The 20,405-nt window shown below is 39.6% G+C and overlaps 1 protein-coding gene across 1 annotated transcript in view; it reads left to right on the top strand.

The window, feature by feature from the left end:
• brca2 (BRCA2 DNA repair associated) overlaps positions 1-20,405 on the top strand; it is a 117,507-nt gene that overhangs the window by 96,858 nt on the left and 244 nt on the right. The window contains 9 exon segments of the mRNA XM_067985964.1: positions 2,052-2,199; positions 2,926-3,050; positions 5,208-5,406; positions 10,900-11,066; positions 13,338-13,476; positions 15,981-16,237; positions 18,198-18,347; positions 19,335-20,327; positions 20,329-20,404. Coding sequence (XP_067842065.1) covers positions 2,052-2,199; positions 2,926-3,050; positions 5,208-5,406; positions 10,900-11,066; positions 13,338-13,476; positions 15,981-16,237; positions 18,198-18,347; positions 19,335-20,327; positions 20,329-20,404 — 2,254 coding nt within the window.

Here is a 20,405-nt window from a genome sequence, read left to right as displayed (position 1 = left end):
CCCAATCCCCCTCCCCCCGTGACTGACCCTCATCGCTCACGACCCCCATCCCAACCTATTTCCCCCCCCCCCCCCCAAATCCATACAAACAAAGACTTACCTGCAGACTTACACATCCTCTCCCTGACTGGTCTCCCGTCCAGGTCAGAGAATCAGTTCTACAGTGTTGCACGGCTGTCTTTTATTCACACTTCCTTTGTGGGGTTCCCCACTGGGAGCATGGAATTTACTCTAATGTCTTTTTTACTGCTGATCACCACATCTCTAGGTAGCAAGTTTTGTCCTCTGCCTTCATGACACAATAATAAAAAGGAATTGCATGAGATTGAGATGTTAGACTAGAGTTTTATTTTAATGAGTTATCAAAGCTTACATATGTATTTTTGACATTATTGTACATTTAGATTGCACAGTGCTTACGGAAGGTGTGCTTGGTTTTTTGGCATAGTTGTATTTATGCTGGGAACAGTGCAGATCAAGGGGTTGAGGCAACTTGTTCGGTCTTTATTTCTGGAGATTAATTAGGTATAGGGATTTGTGGGGTGGTGGTGAGGGGGTGGCGCTGGGAGGATATGTCAGTGGGTCAGTTATCCTTCATGGTCGGAAGATGGATTGTTGTGCTGGAGGGGTTAGAGAAGGCAGTTTATGCTGAGTGAACCTTGAAGAATCAGTCCCAGGTGGATTCGTTCTGATTGGGATATGTCTCACAAATGCTTCAGCTACATATTTTTTATGGAGAGGACTGCACTTGACAACAGAGCAGAGATGCACCTTCCAGATAGTAATTATGGTTGTGCCAGCTGCAGGGGGCTTCACTGCCCATTGAGTTATGAGCTGGGTCTTTTTTCAATTATAGGACCATGTCCAGAATGGCTGAACGTGAGGGCATGAGCAGAATATGTTATTTTATTCCAATGTGATTTATTATTAAAATATCTGTTTAGCAGAAATATCAGCAGTATAAAAGTTAACCTTTGTTTTTGAGCTAAAATTCTGTGCAACTTGTATAGTTTGTGGAGCTATGATGGCATTTGGAATACGCTTTAAATCCCTGTTATAATTTTACAAATTGAATTTCTCTAAGATTCTGGTACGTGGAACTTGGTGCCGTGGAGGAGGCACTTACTTTCCACCCCTGAAGCTTGAGTTCAAATCCAGTCCCACTAAAAATTTGATGATTGTAAAAGTCCTGAAGTGCATTTGAATAGTCTCAGTTCAGCTCTTAAGTGTTCATAAAATTTGACACAAATTAGCTTTCCTGCTTGGAGAGACCATAGGATGGCTTATATTAGACGTAACTACATAAAGCATGCAAGTTGTCTCCATAGTATCATCAAACTTGGCTTGGGGTATGTGGAGATACAAAATGATAGGGTCCCCTTGGGATAGAAAATATACATTGCTTCTTACAGTGAAAATGTAATTTAGAAGATTACGGGATGATTTGATTGAGGTTTTCAAGATATTAAGGGGAACTGATAGGGTAGATAGAGAGAAACTATTTCAGCTGGTTGGGGAGTCTTGGATTAGGGGACATATCCTAAAAATTAGAGCCAGTACTTTCAGGAGTGAAGTTAGGGAACACTTCTACACGCAAAGGGTGGTAGAAGTTTGGAACACTCTTCCGCAAACGGCAGTTGATGCTAGCTCAGTTAATTCTAAATCGGACATTGATAGATTTTTATAACCAACGGTATTAAGGGATATGAGGCTACGGCGGGTATTTGGAGTTAGGTCACAGATCAGCCATGATCTTATTGAATGACTGAACAGGCTCGAGGGCCTAAATAGCCTACTCTCGTATGTATGTAGGAACACACTTTGTACTGAAGACACACTATAGATTTTCCTTCTCATCTAAATGTCGTGTTCGTATATTCTTGTGAACATGCTCTTGGAACTATTTACAGACTTGAAAATTGATATATACTTAGTTTATTTAAGTGTTATCTTCATTGTGTACTGAATAAATTATTTAGTTTATTTCCATATGCGACATTCATTGCACTGTATGGTTTGTATTTCTGTTAAGTGATGCTGTTTTTCTTCAGTGGATGGAAAAGAAATCCAATGGAATGTATGTATTCCGGAATGAACGGGCAGAAGAGCGAGAAGCTCAGATACACTATGAAAATCAACAGAGGAAGCTGGAAGTGCTGTATGCTAAAATTGAAGCTGAACTGCAGGAACAATACAGAGGTAATCACAACACTCCACCTCTAAATGGATATCCTTGAAAGTAACGAGTCATATTTTTATAAATGCTATGATTTCTGAGTTTTGTCCCACACATGCTTTGATCTTTCAAATTCTTGTAATTAGTGCCAAAGAAATTAGTTCAGAAACAGAACTTTTTATTTAAGAAAACACTTTCTGGATTATGATTGTGTTTTTGTAGTTATAATCTCTGTTATATGTTGAAATAATGGAGAATTAGCATTCTACACTAGCCCATGTTGCAACTTTTATACCTCTAGCAGATCTAGCATGGCATTACTCATGATTAGTCTAGGGTCTGGAGCACTGTTGTGATGTTTAGCTGGAGCTGTGTCCCTCTTAAGGCAAATGGGAAAGTACTCTAAACAGGCAAAGCTAGATAATTGTAACTACTGTAAAAGAAGTAGAGGAGCAGAGAAACTTAGAGGTTCAAATATGCAGATCTTTTAAAAGTGGGATGACAAATTAATAAAGCTCGGTTTTATTAAGCGAGTAAGCAAGCAATCATCGGCTTTACAAGTAGGGGTATTGGGTACAGCAGCAAAGCTATATAAAGGACTTTCTCTTTTAATCTGACTTTTGTAACAAGGTTCAATTATTTTATGTCCTAGCATCTAAGATGTGATGGTTTTCATAATTTCAGGGTATAAAAACAGGTAACAAATTAAAGTTAATTGTATTAAATGAGTAAAATATCTTGTTTTGAAGTTGACAAAAAGGAGAAGAAAGAACACAAAATGCAGAAGGTAAATGAGCAACAGATCATGATGCTTCAAGATGGTATAGAGTTGTATGAAGCAATCGAGAATTCTTCAGATCCATTATCTGTTGAGGTAACAAAATGTGCACTTCATCTATTCCTAAGTGTGTATATTGTTTGTGTGTGTATATACTAGCTGCTCTCCAGTAATCTGCAATCTGGTGTTTAAATCTAATCTGACCTGTCCTGTAAGACCATTGCTCAGGTACTTGCTGTGGGGAAAATGGACTAAATAGCTGCGTCCTGAGGTTAATTAGACTCTGTTTACTGTTGTAAATTGGTCTAGATTTACAGTTGCCTGGCTCAGCTCCTTGGGCAGAGGCCAGATTATCTTAGTCAGAAAAAAATAGGAGAGACTGGTTAGCCTTTCCTTCTCCTTTTATATACTTGTTTTTAAGATTATACAGATGTGTTTTGTTGTTTTACACAAAGTGTGACATTTTAAATGTAATTGTCATCTGTACATGCAATATATAATGTAAATTGCCCATGGCATTGCTCACAAAATAAGTGATGTCTGCTTTATTGACTGCTGAAAAATTTAATGGTGTTATGGGGTTGCAGAGTTTGTGTTATAACTGAGAATTAGGTACACATAGATATTTTGCTGTGTATTTTAGCTGTGTTTCCATTAAGAATGAAAAGCAGTGTGGAAATATTTAATGATTAACTATTAATAATTTATAGGGAAAGGTTTCTTTATTTTAAGAATGTGCACTAGAGCCAGATCTGGAGACCACAGATGAAGAAAATTAAAACGGTAACAAAGCTGAAGGTCGTGGGGCAAGCAAAATTTTATAAAGTTTTAAGAGCAGTATGAAAGAGTAGGCTTGGTCCAGAGGCCACAAAACAAAGAAAGAGAGCAAATCAAATTAAAGTGCAAATAACCAGAGATACCGTATCTCCTAATGCTACTCCAGCTCCATGCACAGCCCATACATTACTTGTCCTTATTGGCCGATATCCTGTATGTGCTTAGACTACATATTTGTTGGAGGATTGTTGAACATGCTGCAACACCCCCTATGATATTTTGAATCTGAAGGTGTTGGGGGCAAGTGTTCTGTGGGTTGTCCATAATTAGATCCAATCTGTTGTTGAGGTCCAGTATGGATTGTAGGATGTCATGGATGAAAGGGATAAGCCTGTTACTTTTTTCCATTTCTCTAGGGATAGGAAGGCCGAAGATGCAGATGTTATTATGATAATCCCTGTTGTCAATCATCTATTTTTGTATCCAACTCTTTGTTCTACTATTAGGTCTTGGTTCTGATTTCAATGAAGTTTCTAGTGTCCTGCATCTAGACTGGCATCCAGTATGTCCAAGAAATGCTCTGCTTAGGTATTTGCAGCATGGGGCTCACAGATTTCCGTGTGTATTGTATTGAGGGCATTTGTCAACATATCCAGTTTTCTGTCTTGGCACGCAGGTCCACATAGCTGGGCATTTATTGCGTGGGGTCTGTCCTGAGTCCTGTGGGTATAGCATTATTCCTTAGAATAAGGTGATGTGGGCTGTGGCTGTTGGGGAGTTTTAGTGGGAAGTCTGGCAGTTGCATTGGGCATTGTTTTGTCCTGTCTGCCCTTTTGCATTTGGTAAGCTGTCACCTACTATGTCTTGGAAGAGGTATTGACCAGTAAGTGGCAATACTCTGTCCGGGGTGCTTCCCCTTAGAGTAAGGATCTTGATTGGAGGGAGGGACATAATGGCTGCTGCAGGCAGGAAATTGAAATAGTCACGCATACCTGTGCAGCAAGTTGCTCTCAGCTATGAACTGCAATCCTGCTTCAAAGGCATTAATCACTAACTGCTGCAATAGTTTTCCAAATTATGCAACTATGCAAGTGAATTATGTAAGCCTAAAACCTGCAGCAATTACAATGAAAGATCAGCTGTCTTAATGGTGTTACTCAATTCAAGTGTAGTGGATTCACATGCATAGTACAGATAACTATTGCAGCAGTTAGCAACTGATGCACTTTTTCTGCACAGATATGTGTGGCTAACTATTTCAATGGCTAACCTGAGGATTTGTCTGTGAGTAAAGCTTTTATACAATATGAATCTGTAATTTCTGCAGTATAAAATTGCTAAGGTATTTGAGACTAAAAATAATTCTAAATAATCAAACTGCAATAAATGTTGATGATGCCTTTATGTTCATCAAGTACTAGCGAACTGAGTGGATTTTTGACGGATTGAATACGTATCATATGTTTTATCTTACAGGCCTATTTGAATGAACAACAGTTGAGAGCTCTCAATAACTACAGACAGTTGTTGAAGGAACGCAAACAGATCCAGATCGAGGCTGAATTCAGAAAAGCATTAGAAGGCGCTCAGAGTGAAAATAGCTACACAAAAAGGGATGTTACCCCTGTGTGGAAACTACGTGTTGTGGACTACAAAGGTCAGGACAATGATGCAGGTGAGTATTGGATACAAATGTTAATCAATGCTTAACTAATTTACAGTAAGGATATTATTGAATTAACTATTGGGCTATTCAAATAAAATTTGATATTGTAGCACTTGACTCAATGTGATAAGCACCTACATTACAACAGCCCCTGCACTAGCATCAGTGCCACTCTATCGAACTACTTCAAGCTCAAATGTATACCTTATACCTTCATTGAAAAACAGAGCTTAAAAGTGTGTGCTGTATGTTTCAAAGTGTTGGCTACTGGTTTGTTTCCAGAGATTTTTTAAATCAAATATTCAACTTTTCCAAAGAAAAGGGGTGATCTTTGCTTAATAATACTTATAACTGTTGCCTAATTGTTGGTTTTGCTTTGTGAAAATCTTTTCTTGTATATATCATGCAGATTTCCTGTGGAATTGCACACAGCAAGTCAGATGATGTGTTTTATAAGAGCAGGAGTGTTATACCATTTAATGCATATTGTATTACATAGAATGTACAGTACAGAAACAGGCCATTCGGCCCAAATAGTCCATGCTGGTACTTCTGCTTCTCACGAACCTCCTCCCACTCTACATCATCTAACTTATCAACGTATCCTTCTATTCCTTTCTCGCCCATGTGTTTATCTAGCTTCCCCTTAAATGCTTTGCCATTTGTCTCAACTACTGCTTGTGGTAGCAAGTTCCATGTTCTAACCAATCTCTGGGTAAAAAAGTGTTTCCTGAATTACCTATTGGATTTATTAGTGATTATCTTATGTTCATGGCCCCTAATTTTGGTCTACCCCACAAGTGGAAACATCTTCTCTACGTCGACCCTTTCAAACTCTTTCATAATCTCAAAGACCTCTATCAGGTCACCCCTCAGCCTCTTTTCTAGGGAAAAGAGCCCTAGCCTGTTCAATCTTTCCTGATAAGTATAACCCCTCAGTTCTGGTATCATTCCTAGTAAATCTTTTTTGCACCTTCTGTGGAGACCAGAACTGTACACAGTATTCTGCTATTAAAGCAAATCTGTGTCTGTTTTAAAAGTCTCATTGCTGTTAAGTAAACATTGAGTGTTGTCACAGTTTAAAAGTTCTTCACACCACAACTCTGGCTTTTTATTTTAAGTGATTTTGTACAGCTGCTCGGGGTACAGACATTCTGGCTCATATGTCAAATGACTGTTTCTATACTGGTTTTTAAAAGTGTTCAACTATAAATGTGTGCGAGATGTACCATTTTTATATTATAGATCGACTTGTGTATTTTTGGTTTAAGTCCATCACACTTCATGCACTTCGTTTCAGATACAAAATAATTTATTTTAAAAAAAGTGAAGGAACGGCAGTTATTTCCTGCCGGATTTCTACCCTTGGGGTGGAGCCAGAGGTTTATAGACAGTATACAGAGAAACAGTTGCCCTCTGTTTGACCTTTAGATGTACCACTTTTTCAGTATTAGTAATTACCCTCTATTTGATCTCCTCCGGATTTACCAATTCCAACACTTAGAATATGTGGCCTTAAAGGGTCCTTAATACTAGAATGACATATTTAGGTTAAGTGGTATAATGCTGCTCCTTATAAAACATCAACGCCTCTGATTTGCCATGAGCAATAATACGTGACGTTCACAAGTATAAATGGTCTCTTGCTTACATCAATGGGGTGGCCAGGCCTCCCCCGACCCTGCAGTGTGACTGGTTGGTAGGAGGTATTTGAGTTACCCAGGGTCACTCTTTCTCTTTTTCTCCCCACCCCCATTCCAATGGTCAAATGCTGGTCTCTACTTAGCGGTTTTCCATAATGGAACTGCTAAGATTGGAAAATTTAACAGGCAGAATTTTCTTATGTTTATTGCCCACTCCAATAGCATGGGGATTTGTAACACTGGATCTTTGCCTAATTTATCTTTTTTTAAATTCGTTCATGGGATGTGAGCCGCCTTCTTGAACCGCTGAGCCCTGGGATGGACCTGCCTCATTTCTGCTGTATGTGCTGGCATTTGAAGAATCTGGCAAGGGACACATGTGCTACTATCCTATGAGACAGCACCTTCCTGCCATGCCATTAATACTGGGCACTGGCTCCGTATGGCAATTGATTGTTGGTAAAGCAGATTAATAAGATTAATGAAACTTTCAGATGGTTGTCCATAACTGTTTGCCAAGCCTATCAAAACTACGAGATACAGCCCTCTCCACTCTGGCACCAAGGCCTCTGGCATCAATCTGAGCATCCAAGCTAACGCTGTCCTTAGGGTCTCAGTCGTTGTGAGCATCTCCAACAGATTGGCCTGGAGCTGCTACATTCTCCATGGTAGACAGCGGTGCTGTGAAGTCAACTGTCGTGATGTCCCAGATGCAAGTAGTTGACTTCTGCAGTTGACTTGTCATCTGTTGCACATACGTTTGGTGCTCTGCAAGGATCCTTCTTTAAAAGTAGGACTCCTGAGATCTGGGTCCTGAGGTTCTTCAACCAAGGGACAACATCTGACCTTCCAGTCAGCAATAGCTTCCTCCTCATTCATCTTCCACCTCAGCTCCGACTGTGTGTGTGCGCGCGCACACACACACACACACACACACACACACACACACACACCGCCCTATGCAATCCTCTGTGCCTTGTTCTCAATGTCCCCAGAGTGGATGCCTCTGAGAAAGAGTGATTAACGACATGTTCTCATGTGCTGGCAGGTTTGGAGGTTGATGGGCCTGCTTCTTGTTCCTTTTGTTTCTTGCAGTTTATGAGGCACATCTAGTGGAAGAAGAGGGAGAGATTAGAATGGGTTGCTGGGGAGCTGAATTAACATGTCACTTAGAGGACACACAGGAGAAGAATAATATGATTGTTTTATAGTCTGGTTTGCCGATAGATAATGTCATAGCATCGCACCACACATGAAAAAAGAAACATACAATGCTCTGATCAATCTGTAGTAGGTAGCCTGACCTCCAACTTCCCCAACTCCAACTTTCTCCAATGCCTCCCTTCCCGGAACCTCCAACGCTTGTCTCTTGAGAGGGGTGATGGGGAGAAGATTCAGGAGTCTGCCACTTGTGGCCAATCTCCGGTGTTATGGGCTGTCTTCTCCTTTTACAAGGGATGCAAAAATTGAGAGTGACCTACATAAGATGCATTCAAATGCAGGTATTAGCCTGTATACCATAATGGAGGTGACAACGGGTGCATGAAATAAGCAGTGACATCATGTGAGGCTTTTAGTAAGTGAAAGCAGGTAAGGAAGAATGTGAATGAAGGAATACAGAGAAAAGCTTATAGTGTCAAGGACACCACAATTTCTCTTGGGCATTTACGGTTGCTATTGAAGCATTTCAATGAGGTGAGATGATTATAATTTGCAAACATGGTTAGTTCAGTGCATTCTTAGAAGGTGTGGCTGGCTGCTCTTGGGAAACCATGTAAAGTTGTTACATTTTTTGCAGCAGTTCATTGCAGTGTGTGGGGTAATGAAGTTGAAACTGACTGCCCTGGCCACCACCTGTCATTGTTTCTGTACCACTTTCCTTGCTGGATACCATCACAGGGTTCCCAATAAGGACTCCTTTGTCTAACTTCACATAGAAGTTCTTCCACCATCTTAGATTTCAGAACTGCTAGAAGTTTGAGTTTGTTGGAATCTCCCTTTAAACAGCTGTAGACTTTTAAATTCTGCAGCAGCACATAAGTTTCCAACTCCACAATGGTGAGTTCCATTGCTAATTCTGTTCATCTCAGAAACTCCAGCAGGTCAGACAGTTCTTGTGTTGGTTGAGAATCCTTCACCACCATTTTTCCAATTGGCTTTTTTGCCTGTGCGGAAAATCTAAGCTAATGTTTCTGGAACCATGTTCTTGAAACTGAGTGGTGCAGTGGGTTAGGCATTGGCCTTCCACCACTGGAACCTGTGTTCCAATCCATCTCAGACTGATAGACATGAAAATTTTCATCCTACGTGAAATGAGTTTAGGCAACCTCGATCCAATTCCTAGCAGGCATGAGCCTATAAGCACAAAACTGTCTCTAATTTTGCACTAAGTAGCAATCTCATTCAGAGGCCGAAAGATAGATAGTATGGGAAATGAAGTGACATAGGCTTATTCTTGGTATGAATAAGGATGAAAATGATAAAACAATTGATCTTGCTTTATGGTATAACCCATCAGTGAGGAAGAACTTCATGACTTAAATTCTGCAGTTTTCAGTGATATGTTAAATTAAGTGGTGCTGAGGAAATGGCATAAATGGAGATCTACAAATTTTATATGTTGCTCCTCCCAATTCATTTTTCTTCCTAGCCACCCAGAAACCGTTGATTTCCATTGCTAAAAGTGAAGGAATCCAGCTCTACATTTTTCTTCTAACAGGCCCAATGGCTGCTTTCAAGACCTATAAAAATGTGGGGCTCCAAATCCATCAAGTCTTTGAAATTGTCATTTTTGTTGGGCAGCTTCAAGTTAATGCACTCTATCTTAGTCACCTATGGAATATTTCCATGCATAATGGACATGATTTTAACTTGGAACCGGGAACCCAGCCCATTCCTCGATATTTGTGTGGGGAACCCGGAAGCCAAATGAGTGCATCGCAATGTGCGACGGTATTTGTGCTTCCGGGTTTCCCGTGCACCAGGCAGCCAGATTGATAGGCTGGCTGCCTGTTGGAAGGGAAAGGAGCCACGAATCACAGAGAGGGGTGGGAGAGAGAGGGAGATCAAAGGTCCTGGAACAAATCGGAGGGCGGGGTGGGGGGACGTGGATGATATCACTGATCCAGCCAGCATCGGGATTGGGGGGAGGGTTGTCGGCCAGCATTGGGATCTAGTGGGGTCCTGTCAGCATCAGGAGGGGGAATCCCCACCCACCCCCCGATTGCCGGGTCATGTCGCGCCAGATGAGCTTGTTGGGCCTGGTAGAAGCACTCCTGTTCCTCCGGGCCCACAAGCAGTGCAATAAAGGCACTCACCTCATGGGTCCAGCCCTTCCCACCTGCTTTCACTTGATATAAATCGGAAGTGATGGAAAAGCCGAACAGGTAAGTATTTAACTTTTGCAATACACAAAAAAATTAAGTACCTCAACTATTTCAGTGAAGTTTATTGCACCTTTAAGTATCAGCCCACCGTCTTTAATTGGGGGCCGGACTTCCGGATGTCTGCTGTGCACGCGCATCCAAGTGCGCCTCGGTCAAACCTGGATGTGAACACGTTGGAGCCGGGATGCAGTCCTGCGCCAAAAATCTGTTATTTTAACCTCCCACCCCCTCCAACCCAGCTGTTATTGGGGGTTAAAATTACCCTCAATGTGTTTTAACTTCTTTACTGCACACTGCATTGTGATGTCACTTGCTACTATTCCTGGTGCTATAGAAATATAATGCTGTTGATCTTTTATTGCAAGGTATTGGCTCATGTAACTTGTCCTAATGTCTTTACAAATATAATATTTTCATTTCTGTGGGACATTATATAGAAACCCTCTATTAAGCTTATATTTCCTCCAAAATAGTCTATATGTTAAACATCTGGCGTCCAGTTGCTGAACTACATTCCCTACTAAAGGAGGGTGGAAGATATTGGATCTACTATTTGTCCACATCATCATGCAAGAGTCGGCTAAGTCATGTTGATCTGCAGTTGACTGCTACAAAGAAAACTAGATACCAGCAGCTGCAGGTAATTCAAATACTTATAGATTTTCAATTTAGTTTGTTTTAAAGTTTCTCAGTGAGGACATTGTATGAAGACCATCTCATGTAAATTGAACAATAACAGAAACACTATGTTAATAATGATAAGCCTCCTGAAATATTGGTTGCCACAGTAATTAGGAGCTTTCATGTTTCATACATTAGACATTTTGTTAAAATTAGCAAATCCCTTAGCCAGTTCATTAAATAATAGAATAGATTTTCAGCTGGCAAAATGTGGACTGATAAAATACCAACATATATCAGTGGACTACAAACATGAAGGTTTGATGCACAGCAAAATAAGGTAGCTACAGTGAAACCTATAAATTAGGGAGACCTAAGGGACTTGCAGCAGGTGTCCTTTTCTTTTGCGTGTATCTTTATTTTCAAAATGGTCATTGTATGAACAGCAAACTAAATGAGCTAAATATCCCATGATTGGCTGTATCTCCTGCAGTGTTTTTCACCCTCACCTGGGATCGTGCCTAATTCTGGTGCCCTGCCAGTGGGTTGTGATTTCAGTTCATTTTCTGTTCATTGGATTTCCCAATTTATTGCCATCCCAGGGCCGTTTTCCATTGAGAGAGGGATGCCATGATCCTGGGATCTGCTATGTTGGCAGCCAGCGAAATGGCTGCTGTAGAGCCAGAATGTCGGGAGATCCCAGACAAATTGGGGGGGAATTATTGTCCTGCAGATCCTTTTCCGGGACCCCCTCCCTCCGTGTGCTGTAGCTGCTGATGTTTGAAGTTCTGGGACGTGGGTAGGGGGCTGTTAGCAGCTCATCAGTACTTGACATACTGGTGGAGTGTTGTGGTTTTGCCCAGTGCAGTGCCTGGCTTTTGTCAAATGGGGATTTCTTTACCCAGCATCCATAGCAGCAGAGGAACCACTCTATTCCTAAGATAGAGTCGTGCAAGCATTCAATCCCAGAGATAGATCGGTTTCTCTGCCACTATGGATGCTGGGTAAAGAGCTTCCCATTCCACAAAAGCTGATTGTTTCACCCGCTGCTGCCTCGTGCTGACCTGTGTCCCATGTTTTAAGTTGTAAATGGACTTGGTGCATTGAAGGTTCGTAATTTGCTAGTGTCCGTGGTTTCAAGGTGCAGCTTACAATGCAAGTTATTTGGGACTGTCAATAAGTGTCCTTTTTTTTCAGATGTCCGTATTTTGGGGTTGTCCGTTTGTACAGGTTTCACTGTATTGGCAAACCCAATTCTGCTAAATGTTGAGAAGTTCCTGTTTTGATTGTAATAAATAGTCGGTCCTCTTAATATCGTGATCAAACTGTATTGTGCTCTTGTCAGACCACATCTTGAAAACGTATTCAATTCTGGTCACTGCACTACCTCCAATAAATGAATGTCTTCCTTGTGTCTCAGGTACAAGGCTAATACCTAGTGTTGGAGATCAGAGTTATGAGGAAAGGCTGGAGAAATCTGGGCTTTTCAGCCTTGAAAGGAGGCATCTGAGAGGCGATCTTGTAGAGCAGTATTGTCCAATAGAAATTTCTGACTAGCCACAGGTGTGGCTACTACACCATTTTAACCATATACACTAATTTTTGTAGAAAATGAATTATGTACACTCACACAATGCAGGTACATGAACATTACGTGTTTACTTACTTAACAAACCTCTATCACCATTCAGTAACCAAGGAAGAAAAGCACTCAATGATCAAAAAATACTCGCACGCTCTGCATTTCGTCTTACCATTTTACCAAAAATCGCACAAAATGGTTAATGTTCACATGCACACGCCATGTGAATATATATTGAAATCGCATGCCCAATGATTACGTCTATTGCTCTTTTTTGTATTTACTAATCAGAAATGCAATTACCCACATCTGAATTCCCAATTAGCCACATGTGACTAGTAGCTAACCTTTTGGGACAACACTGTTATAAAGGTGTATATATAGTAATAATTTTTATGGAAGTGGTAAATCTAGAAAATTACTTTTGAATAAAGCTGCAAGAGTAGGACAATGGGCCACAGGTTCAAACTAGTTAAAGACAAATTTAGGATGATATCAGGAAGTTCTTCACACAGAGTGATCAATACACGAAATGGACTCCCGGATAGAGCAGAGGAGGCTAAAACCCTGGATTCATTTAAGAGCCAATTGGATGCTGCAACAGGGGACTTTATGGCCATTCTGGATGGCAGAATGGAGCTGGGACATGGGCCTTCCTTATCTGTGAATATCTTATCATCTTACAATGCATTTTGTTCCTCCTTTTAGCCATCTCCAAAAGTGTTGGAACAACTCTACCAACCCAGGCAGGCGGTGACCTATGGCACGCTCCTTGATACATTCTTTAGACCTGTCTGCAAAGAGGTGGATCTAGCAGGATATGTGGTCCACATTTTGGAAAAACCAGGTATCACATATGGGAATTATTTTACCAGGTTAGAAATATGGAACTGGAAAAGGCTGTTTGGCTCATTAAGGTTATTCATTTCACAGGGGATGTACATGCCCTATCATGAACTTTACATAGCCACTTAGGCTCCTGACAGCCAACCGGCCTTCATGGTTGGTTACTTGGCTAAATAAAAATTAAAGTTGTTTCTGTAGTTTCCAAAACTTCCATCAGAATGAGAATTATAGCTAAGTTTTTGTTTCAGACTTGGAAAACGAGAGTCGAGAAAAAAATCATGTGCGCCATTATGTTGTGGTTTACAGAATAAAAATCCTGCATTCTTGTAAAAATTCTTAGTAAACCTATGTTCCAGGTTAACTTTTAGTGTGTAAATCTTGAATTAGCAATATGGCTTTTCCTGCAGTGATCTGATGAAAACGTTTTGTTGGTGTTGCTCTAATATTAGATATGGGACTGCTGTATGCGCCAAAGTGCCCTAAACATAACTCATTCACAATCAGCAAAAAACTGCAAATTCAAAATTATCTTGAGGAAAATTGAAACGGGTATTCTTTTATCTGTGTTTCACAACCTACATCATTTTAACCAACCTCGTTGGAATTTGTCTCTGCTGTTTGGCCCTTTCTGGATAAATGCAAATGGAGAACTTTCATGGTGAAGAGTTTTGAAAAATATCAAATAGGATTGAATTGGGAAACCCATGCTGGTGTACAATGTGCTGATTCCCTGGCAATAATTTTCTAGTATAATTAGAATATGACAAAAGTTTTCTCCTAAATTTTAAAAAGTAGTTGCTGTGCTCTGCATTGCAAGCCTACATAAAGGGCTAGTTCAATTGCTTTGCAGTTTGGTAATTTACCCAGGGTGGGTTTTTAAATATAAACTCTGGCTCTTGTCTGCAATTATTTGGGACTGGGATTTTTTTGTTAAATGAATTTAACTTTAATTGGAATATAATTCAAACTTAATTGTGTGAAGAGATTTTCCCTATAGCCATTTCCTAATGTAACAAATTTATAGAAAACTCTTGTGTCATGATTACATAACAAGCTAACTAAATTATTTTATATTGCTGAATGTTGCTTGTATTTTATTGGTCAGATTTTCTTTTCAGTTTCATGCTCATTTCTCAAGATAGTCCAGCGTTAAAAACATTTTGCCGATGTACTATACTGTGAGCTGACCATTTGTGTCACTGTCCTTGGATACTGTAACATGATTGCTTTGTTAGTTAAATCATGTACCTAACCAATAGTAATCTCTTCAGATCATTGTACTACCACTACTGTGTGAATTTCCCATTTGTGACTAACATGAATTGAATTCCTAACATAGGTCTCACTTCTGTGGGTGTTTGTAATATGAAAATTGTGGTTTGTACAAATTACAGCAGAAGACTATAGAAATGAACGTTCCTGATAATAAGCCATAAACATATTTGAAATCTGACTTTAAACTGCTTTCATTTAAGTGGAGTAGATTATTTGAACCGAGGTTGACACCTGGATATAGTGGTAGCACTCGTGGCTCTGACACAGAAGGTCATGGCGTCAAGCCCCATTTCGGATATGACCCACATAATCATAGAATCTTACAGTTCAGGAGGCCATTCAGCCCATCGTGCCTGTGCTGGCTCTTTGAAAGAGCTGTTCTAAGCTGACACTTCAGTGCAGTACTGAGGAGTTGCTGATGAGCCATTAAACCGAGCCCCTTTCTGCCCTCTCAGCTGGATGTAGAAGATTCTACTCAAAGAATGGGAGTCCATCTGGTATCCTGGCCAACGTTTATCCCTCAACCAACACCACAAAAAAACATATTATCTTGTCATTTATGTCTTATCATTATTCATGCATGTGGGGCCTTGCTGTGCACAATTTGGCTGCCATGTTTTCCTTCATTACAACAGTGACTACACTTCAAATGCACTTCATTGTCTGTGAAGCACTTCGGAATGTGATAGGTGCAAAATAAATGCAAGTTTGTTTGTAACTATAACCACTCTGTTTCAAGAACAATTACTCAATAAAGACCTCATGATTCAAATTTGAAGGTGACCATGTAAGTAGATAGTCATTTAAAACATTTCTTTTAAGGGACTGGATAATGTGTGATAGAATGCAGTTGTTTCACTTTTGAGACTTGGTTTTAGATCCAGCAGAAACATGAGAAAAAAAAATCCTGTAATGGTTGAAACAGTGCAATTAGTTTGGTCAGTCAATTCTGAGTGTCTACATCTCAAAAACAACTTGTAATTTGGCATCAATTGGATTTGTAATCTTTAGGCCAATAGGATGTTCAGTGTGATAAATGGAAATGTCACAATGGTGAAAGGGAGTTGCTGTTGTGGTCAAGTTAATGTAAGGTCATGAGATTTATTCTTCATTGTACTTGACTGATGGTGCTTTTTCACTTTGAACATAAAAGTTACCAAATGTGTGGATCCAGGAAGTGAATTAAAGGAACACTGCAGTGCTAATTGTCTGTTTTATGCCATATTGCAGGTGCACCTCCAACTGTGTACCTGGCTGATGAAAATCAGGATCTGGTAGCTGTGAAAGTTTGGGCAGGCTTTAGTCAGCTGGCTTTGGAAGATATTGTCAAACCAGGTGCCTTAGTTGTTGCAAGTAACTTACAGTGGACATCGGAAAGCTACATGGGTATTCCTATACTGTTCACTGGGGATCTTTCCAGCTTTTCTGCAAATCCAAAGGAAGGACATCTACGGGCAAAGTACACTCAACTAAAAAATTCTGTGGAGGTAGAGTATTTGAAAATAACTATATTTGTTATAGCAATCAGGCAATAGAATAAGATCTTTCCTATAGTGAGCCTACGCATTGTTTCAAACTGGTTTAAACTGAAATATTCATCAGTACAAAATACCTGACGTATTTGTAGCATTAACAAAAATTGTTAAAACCCATCAATGGTAGTACTTCACCCTGACCACACTAGAACTATTTCACGTGGAGAAAATTGATGTACTTTCATACAAAAGCATACTGATAGCAAATCGGCAGCCCGTTCTATACTGCGCACAATTTTCTTTTCCATTGAAAAGATTCCAATTCGCTATCAGGCCATTTTGTGCTACTGGTGTTGACCAATTTCACCCCCACTGTCTTTTGGGTGAGACATTAAACCAAGCCTGCCTGCTTAGGTGGATGTAAAAGATTCTATGGCACTATTAGAAGAGCAGGGAATTGTCTTTCAGATTTTTTTTTAAGCTTAATTCTTTGATGGTTCATATGGTAGTTCTCATTTGATTTTGAGTCTCAGTAGATCCTGTGTCACTGATTTTTATTACTAAATACGAATATTTGTGTAATATTGGCCCAGAATTTGCTGTCAAAATAACGGTGAGGCTAAAAAATCGCACACCAACTTCAGGCGAGGGCAGAAGCGCAGTTAAACGAGAAAATCTAGAAGTTGTTGTCCGAGAAGCGCTGCTAGCTTTGTGAAAACGGCATCTCACTGTCTGACTCACCATTCAAATGCATTGAACGGCGTGAAGTTCCTGTACTTGCATGGTAGGTACAAACTAAACTTGCCACAAAAAGTTAGGGCTTGTCCATTTCAGTGTAAGTACTCTTTTTATTGGCATAATAAGTGTTAATTACTGCAAAACAATCTCACTGGCACTGAAAATTAACTATTACAAGGGTGGAGTCTCATTCCTTCAGATTTTAATTGTTGTTGGAGATTTTTTTTAAATTTACATTAGTTTTTTTTAACTTTTTCTGTTTTTTCTCTCTCTCAATCCAATCTTTCTTTCCCTCTCTATTTCTCTTTCTGTACCTGATTTGACTTTGACATTGAATTCACTATTCTAATTTACACTTCCTTGTTCAGTCTGTGCAGTTCATTTAATAATCCTCCAATCTGATTGGATAAGAATACACAGTTTCTTGCGTAGAGGGCGCTGCACCATTTCCATCTCACATTTCCAGCAGCTTCTAGTGCAACGTCTCATGGAAATTAAGGAGGCAAGTCTAACTACCGGCAGGTGCCATTCATTGACTGGCTACAGCAAATTCAGGCCCATTATCGTACTGCTTTGACACTTGCATCAGGATGCAGTTTCTGTTTTGCTCTCATAGTTCCTGACCAAGATTCCTCCCTCAACCAACACCAACAGAAACAGAGGATCTGATCATTCATTTATTTGCTGTTTGTGGGACCTTGCATACACAAATTGGCTACCACTTTTGTCTAAACTACAACAGTTTTGGTTATAAACTTGTTGGCCTGTTTTGAGGATGTGAAAAGTGCTATATAAATGCAAGTTCTTTCTAATAAAGCTTTATTACAGTAGGGGATTTATTTTAGCATCAGTGAGCTGAAAAGTTCTTTAAGTGGCTGGCTGAGGGAGACTGGATTTCCATGGCATTGTTACCACCATTTAATGTTGAAAAACTGATGTAACTTTATTTTGGTCAAATAAACTTAAGTAAAACAATAAATTATTTTTGCACACACGTCATTAAAAAGATTGTCTCAAACGGAATTTCATACAAGTTGCTATTGTTATAATAGGATCAATACTATCAATTTATGAGCTGCATAAATACGACCAAATTAAAATAATTTGTTCTACTATGTTTGTCTGATTTGTCACTGAATATCTGTACAATTTGCATCTGTACTATCACCTTCAAAAATCCGATACCATGAGGTTTTTCAGTTTACATATGTGCATTCTTATTGTCTTGCATTAGAATCTACAGAGTTTTATCAAGGACACTGAAGAAAAGGTGATGACTGTGCTTGAAACAGTAAATACTCCGCGGTTGTCCAGAGATTTTGGTGCTGACTCACTTACCCCTGCCAACAGAACGTCCAGCTTTGTTCCAGTTAATAGCACTGTGGTATGTATAAATGCATTCTATTAAAATATTCCTTTTTCATAAGTAGATTTTACTTTAATAAAGAATTTGTTTTTATTTGCTAGCTTTTCCCCCAAAACACTTGTAGACAGGTGAACTTTTTTTATAAATTAAAAAAAATCACTTCTATAATCAACATTTTCAATAAGTATTAGATGCAAAATAAATTAATTCTAGGGTACCTTTTGACTATTTGAATAGATTATCCATTGTCACAAACAAAAGATCTTAAAGATTTTGTGATTTGGAGAATTAAAATAAAATTTCAATGATTTCGGCAACAAATTCCAACTCTAAATCCAAAAGCTACCAAATCTAATAGTTGCGAATTTGGCTCTCCCCTTGTCCAAAAAAAACAGCTGGCTTAATGTTGAGTGTTAAACAAAAACTGACTTTAGATAATCTCAGGAAAGCTGCTGGTTTGGTCCACTCTTCAGAGTCTTTAAGCTCAACTGTATGGCATGTCAGAAATCCTATTATATGGTCCTGTATAGTTAAACAGCAACAACAATTTGCATTTATATAGCACCTTTAACATAGTAAAACGTCCAAAGGTGCGTCACAGGAGCGTAATCAGATAAAAATTGACAACAAGCCAAATGAGATATTAGGACAGGTGACTAAAAGCTTGGTGAAGAGGTATATTTCAAGGAGTGTCTTAAAGGAAGACAGGTAAGGTTAAGAGGGGGAGAGGTTTTGGGTGGGAATTCCAGAGTTAGGGCCTAGACAGCTGATGGCATGGCCGCCAACGGGGGGGGTGAAGGAAGTTGGGGGGGATGCACAAGAAGCCAGAGTTGGAGGAATGCAGAGTTCTCAGAGGGTTGTAAGACTGGAGCTGAAAGATTTTTAATGATCTAACAGATTCTACTGGATCAGTTCTTTTAAAAAAAATTAACAGGACAGCATTTCATGGATTCGTTAATTTCTAATGTCCTAATGTATTTTTTTTCATTTCATACCCTTTAACAGCTTACTCCATCTAGTGCTGAAAGTAAGATGCAGACACTTTCACCAGCTGTAGAATCTGGATCCAGATCTGCATTGTGTAGTACAAAAGTGACATCTGTTGATTCCCTCACAAATTTGAAGAAAAAAGGACTTAATTTTTTGTCTCGAATTCCTTCCCCTGCTCCGTTGTCTCCCCTTTGCAATTCTGTTTCACCATCTGTCCAGAAAGGTTTTAGACCACCCAGGAGATGTATCACACCACAAAGCTATGAAGAAGCAATTCAAACTGGAAGTAATAAACTTGCCCAGGCATCATCTTTGAAGAGGACTGAAATTTCCAAAATAGTTGAAGATAATTGGGTTACAGATGAGGAACTTGCAATGATAAACACTCAGGCACTTCGTGAAGGTTGGGCAAATGGGCACAGCGAAAATGAGAGAAAGGTTACAAAGGTGCAAATCATCAGTCCTAAGGACCTTACCTTATTACCTAAAAATGTTAAAAATGATCTAGACATTGAACTTGGGGCACAAATTTCCAAAATAGCTGAAGACAACTGGGTTACAGATGAGGAACTTGCAATGATAAACACACAGGCACTTTTAAAAGGGTGGGCTAATGGAAGCAGTGAAAAGGCCAGAGGGAAGGTTGAAAAGGCACAAATTGTCAATACTACAGATCTTGCCTTATTGCCTCAAAATGCTAGTTATCTTGATAGTGAACTTGGGAGCAAAGTTTCCAAAATTGTTGAAGACAACTGGGTTGCAGATGAGGAGCTTGCAATGATAAATACACAGGCGCTTTGTGACGGTTGGGCAAATGGGAGCAGTGAAAATAGTGGGGGACAGATTGAAAAGGCACAATTCGGCAGTTCTAATGACACTGCCTCATTACAACAGAATGTTAAAAATGATCTTGACGGTGAACTTGAAACAGTCAGTGCTTCGCCAGATAAAAGTCCTCCTGTTGTATCAAAGTCCAAAAGAAGGCGTAAAGATGAAACTAGTAAGGTAAGTAAGTGCAAGTGAAGACACTTGTCAGTCTGAAAAGAAGACTGTCACAACCCAAAACAATGATGATAAAGTTGAAGT

The sequence above is a fragment of the Heptranchias perlo genome, chromosome 6 (assembly GCF_035084215.1).
Source record: "Heptranchias perlo isolate sHepPer1 chromosome 6, sHepPer1.hap1, whole genome shotgun sequence".
Classification (NCBI taxonomy): Eukaryota; Metazoa; Chordata; class Chondrichthyes; order Hexanchiformes; family Hexanchidae; genus Heptranchias; species Heptranchias perlo.
This window is presented reverse-complemented; position numbering and strand designations above follow the sequence as displayed.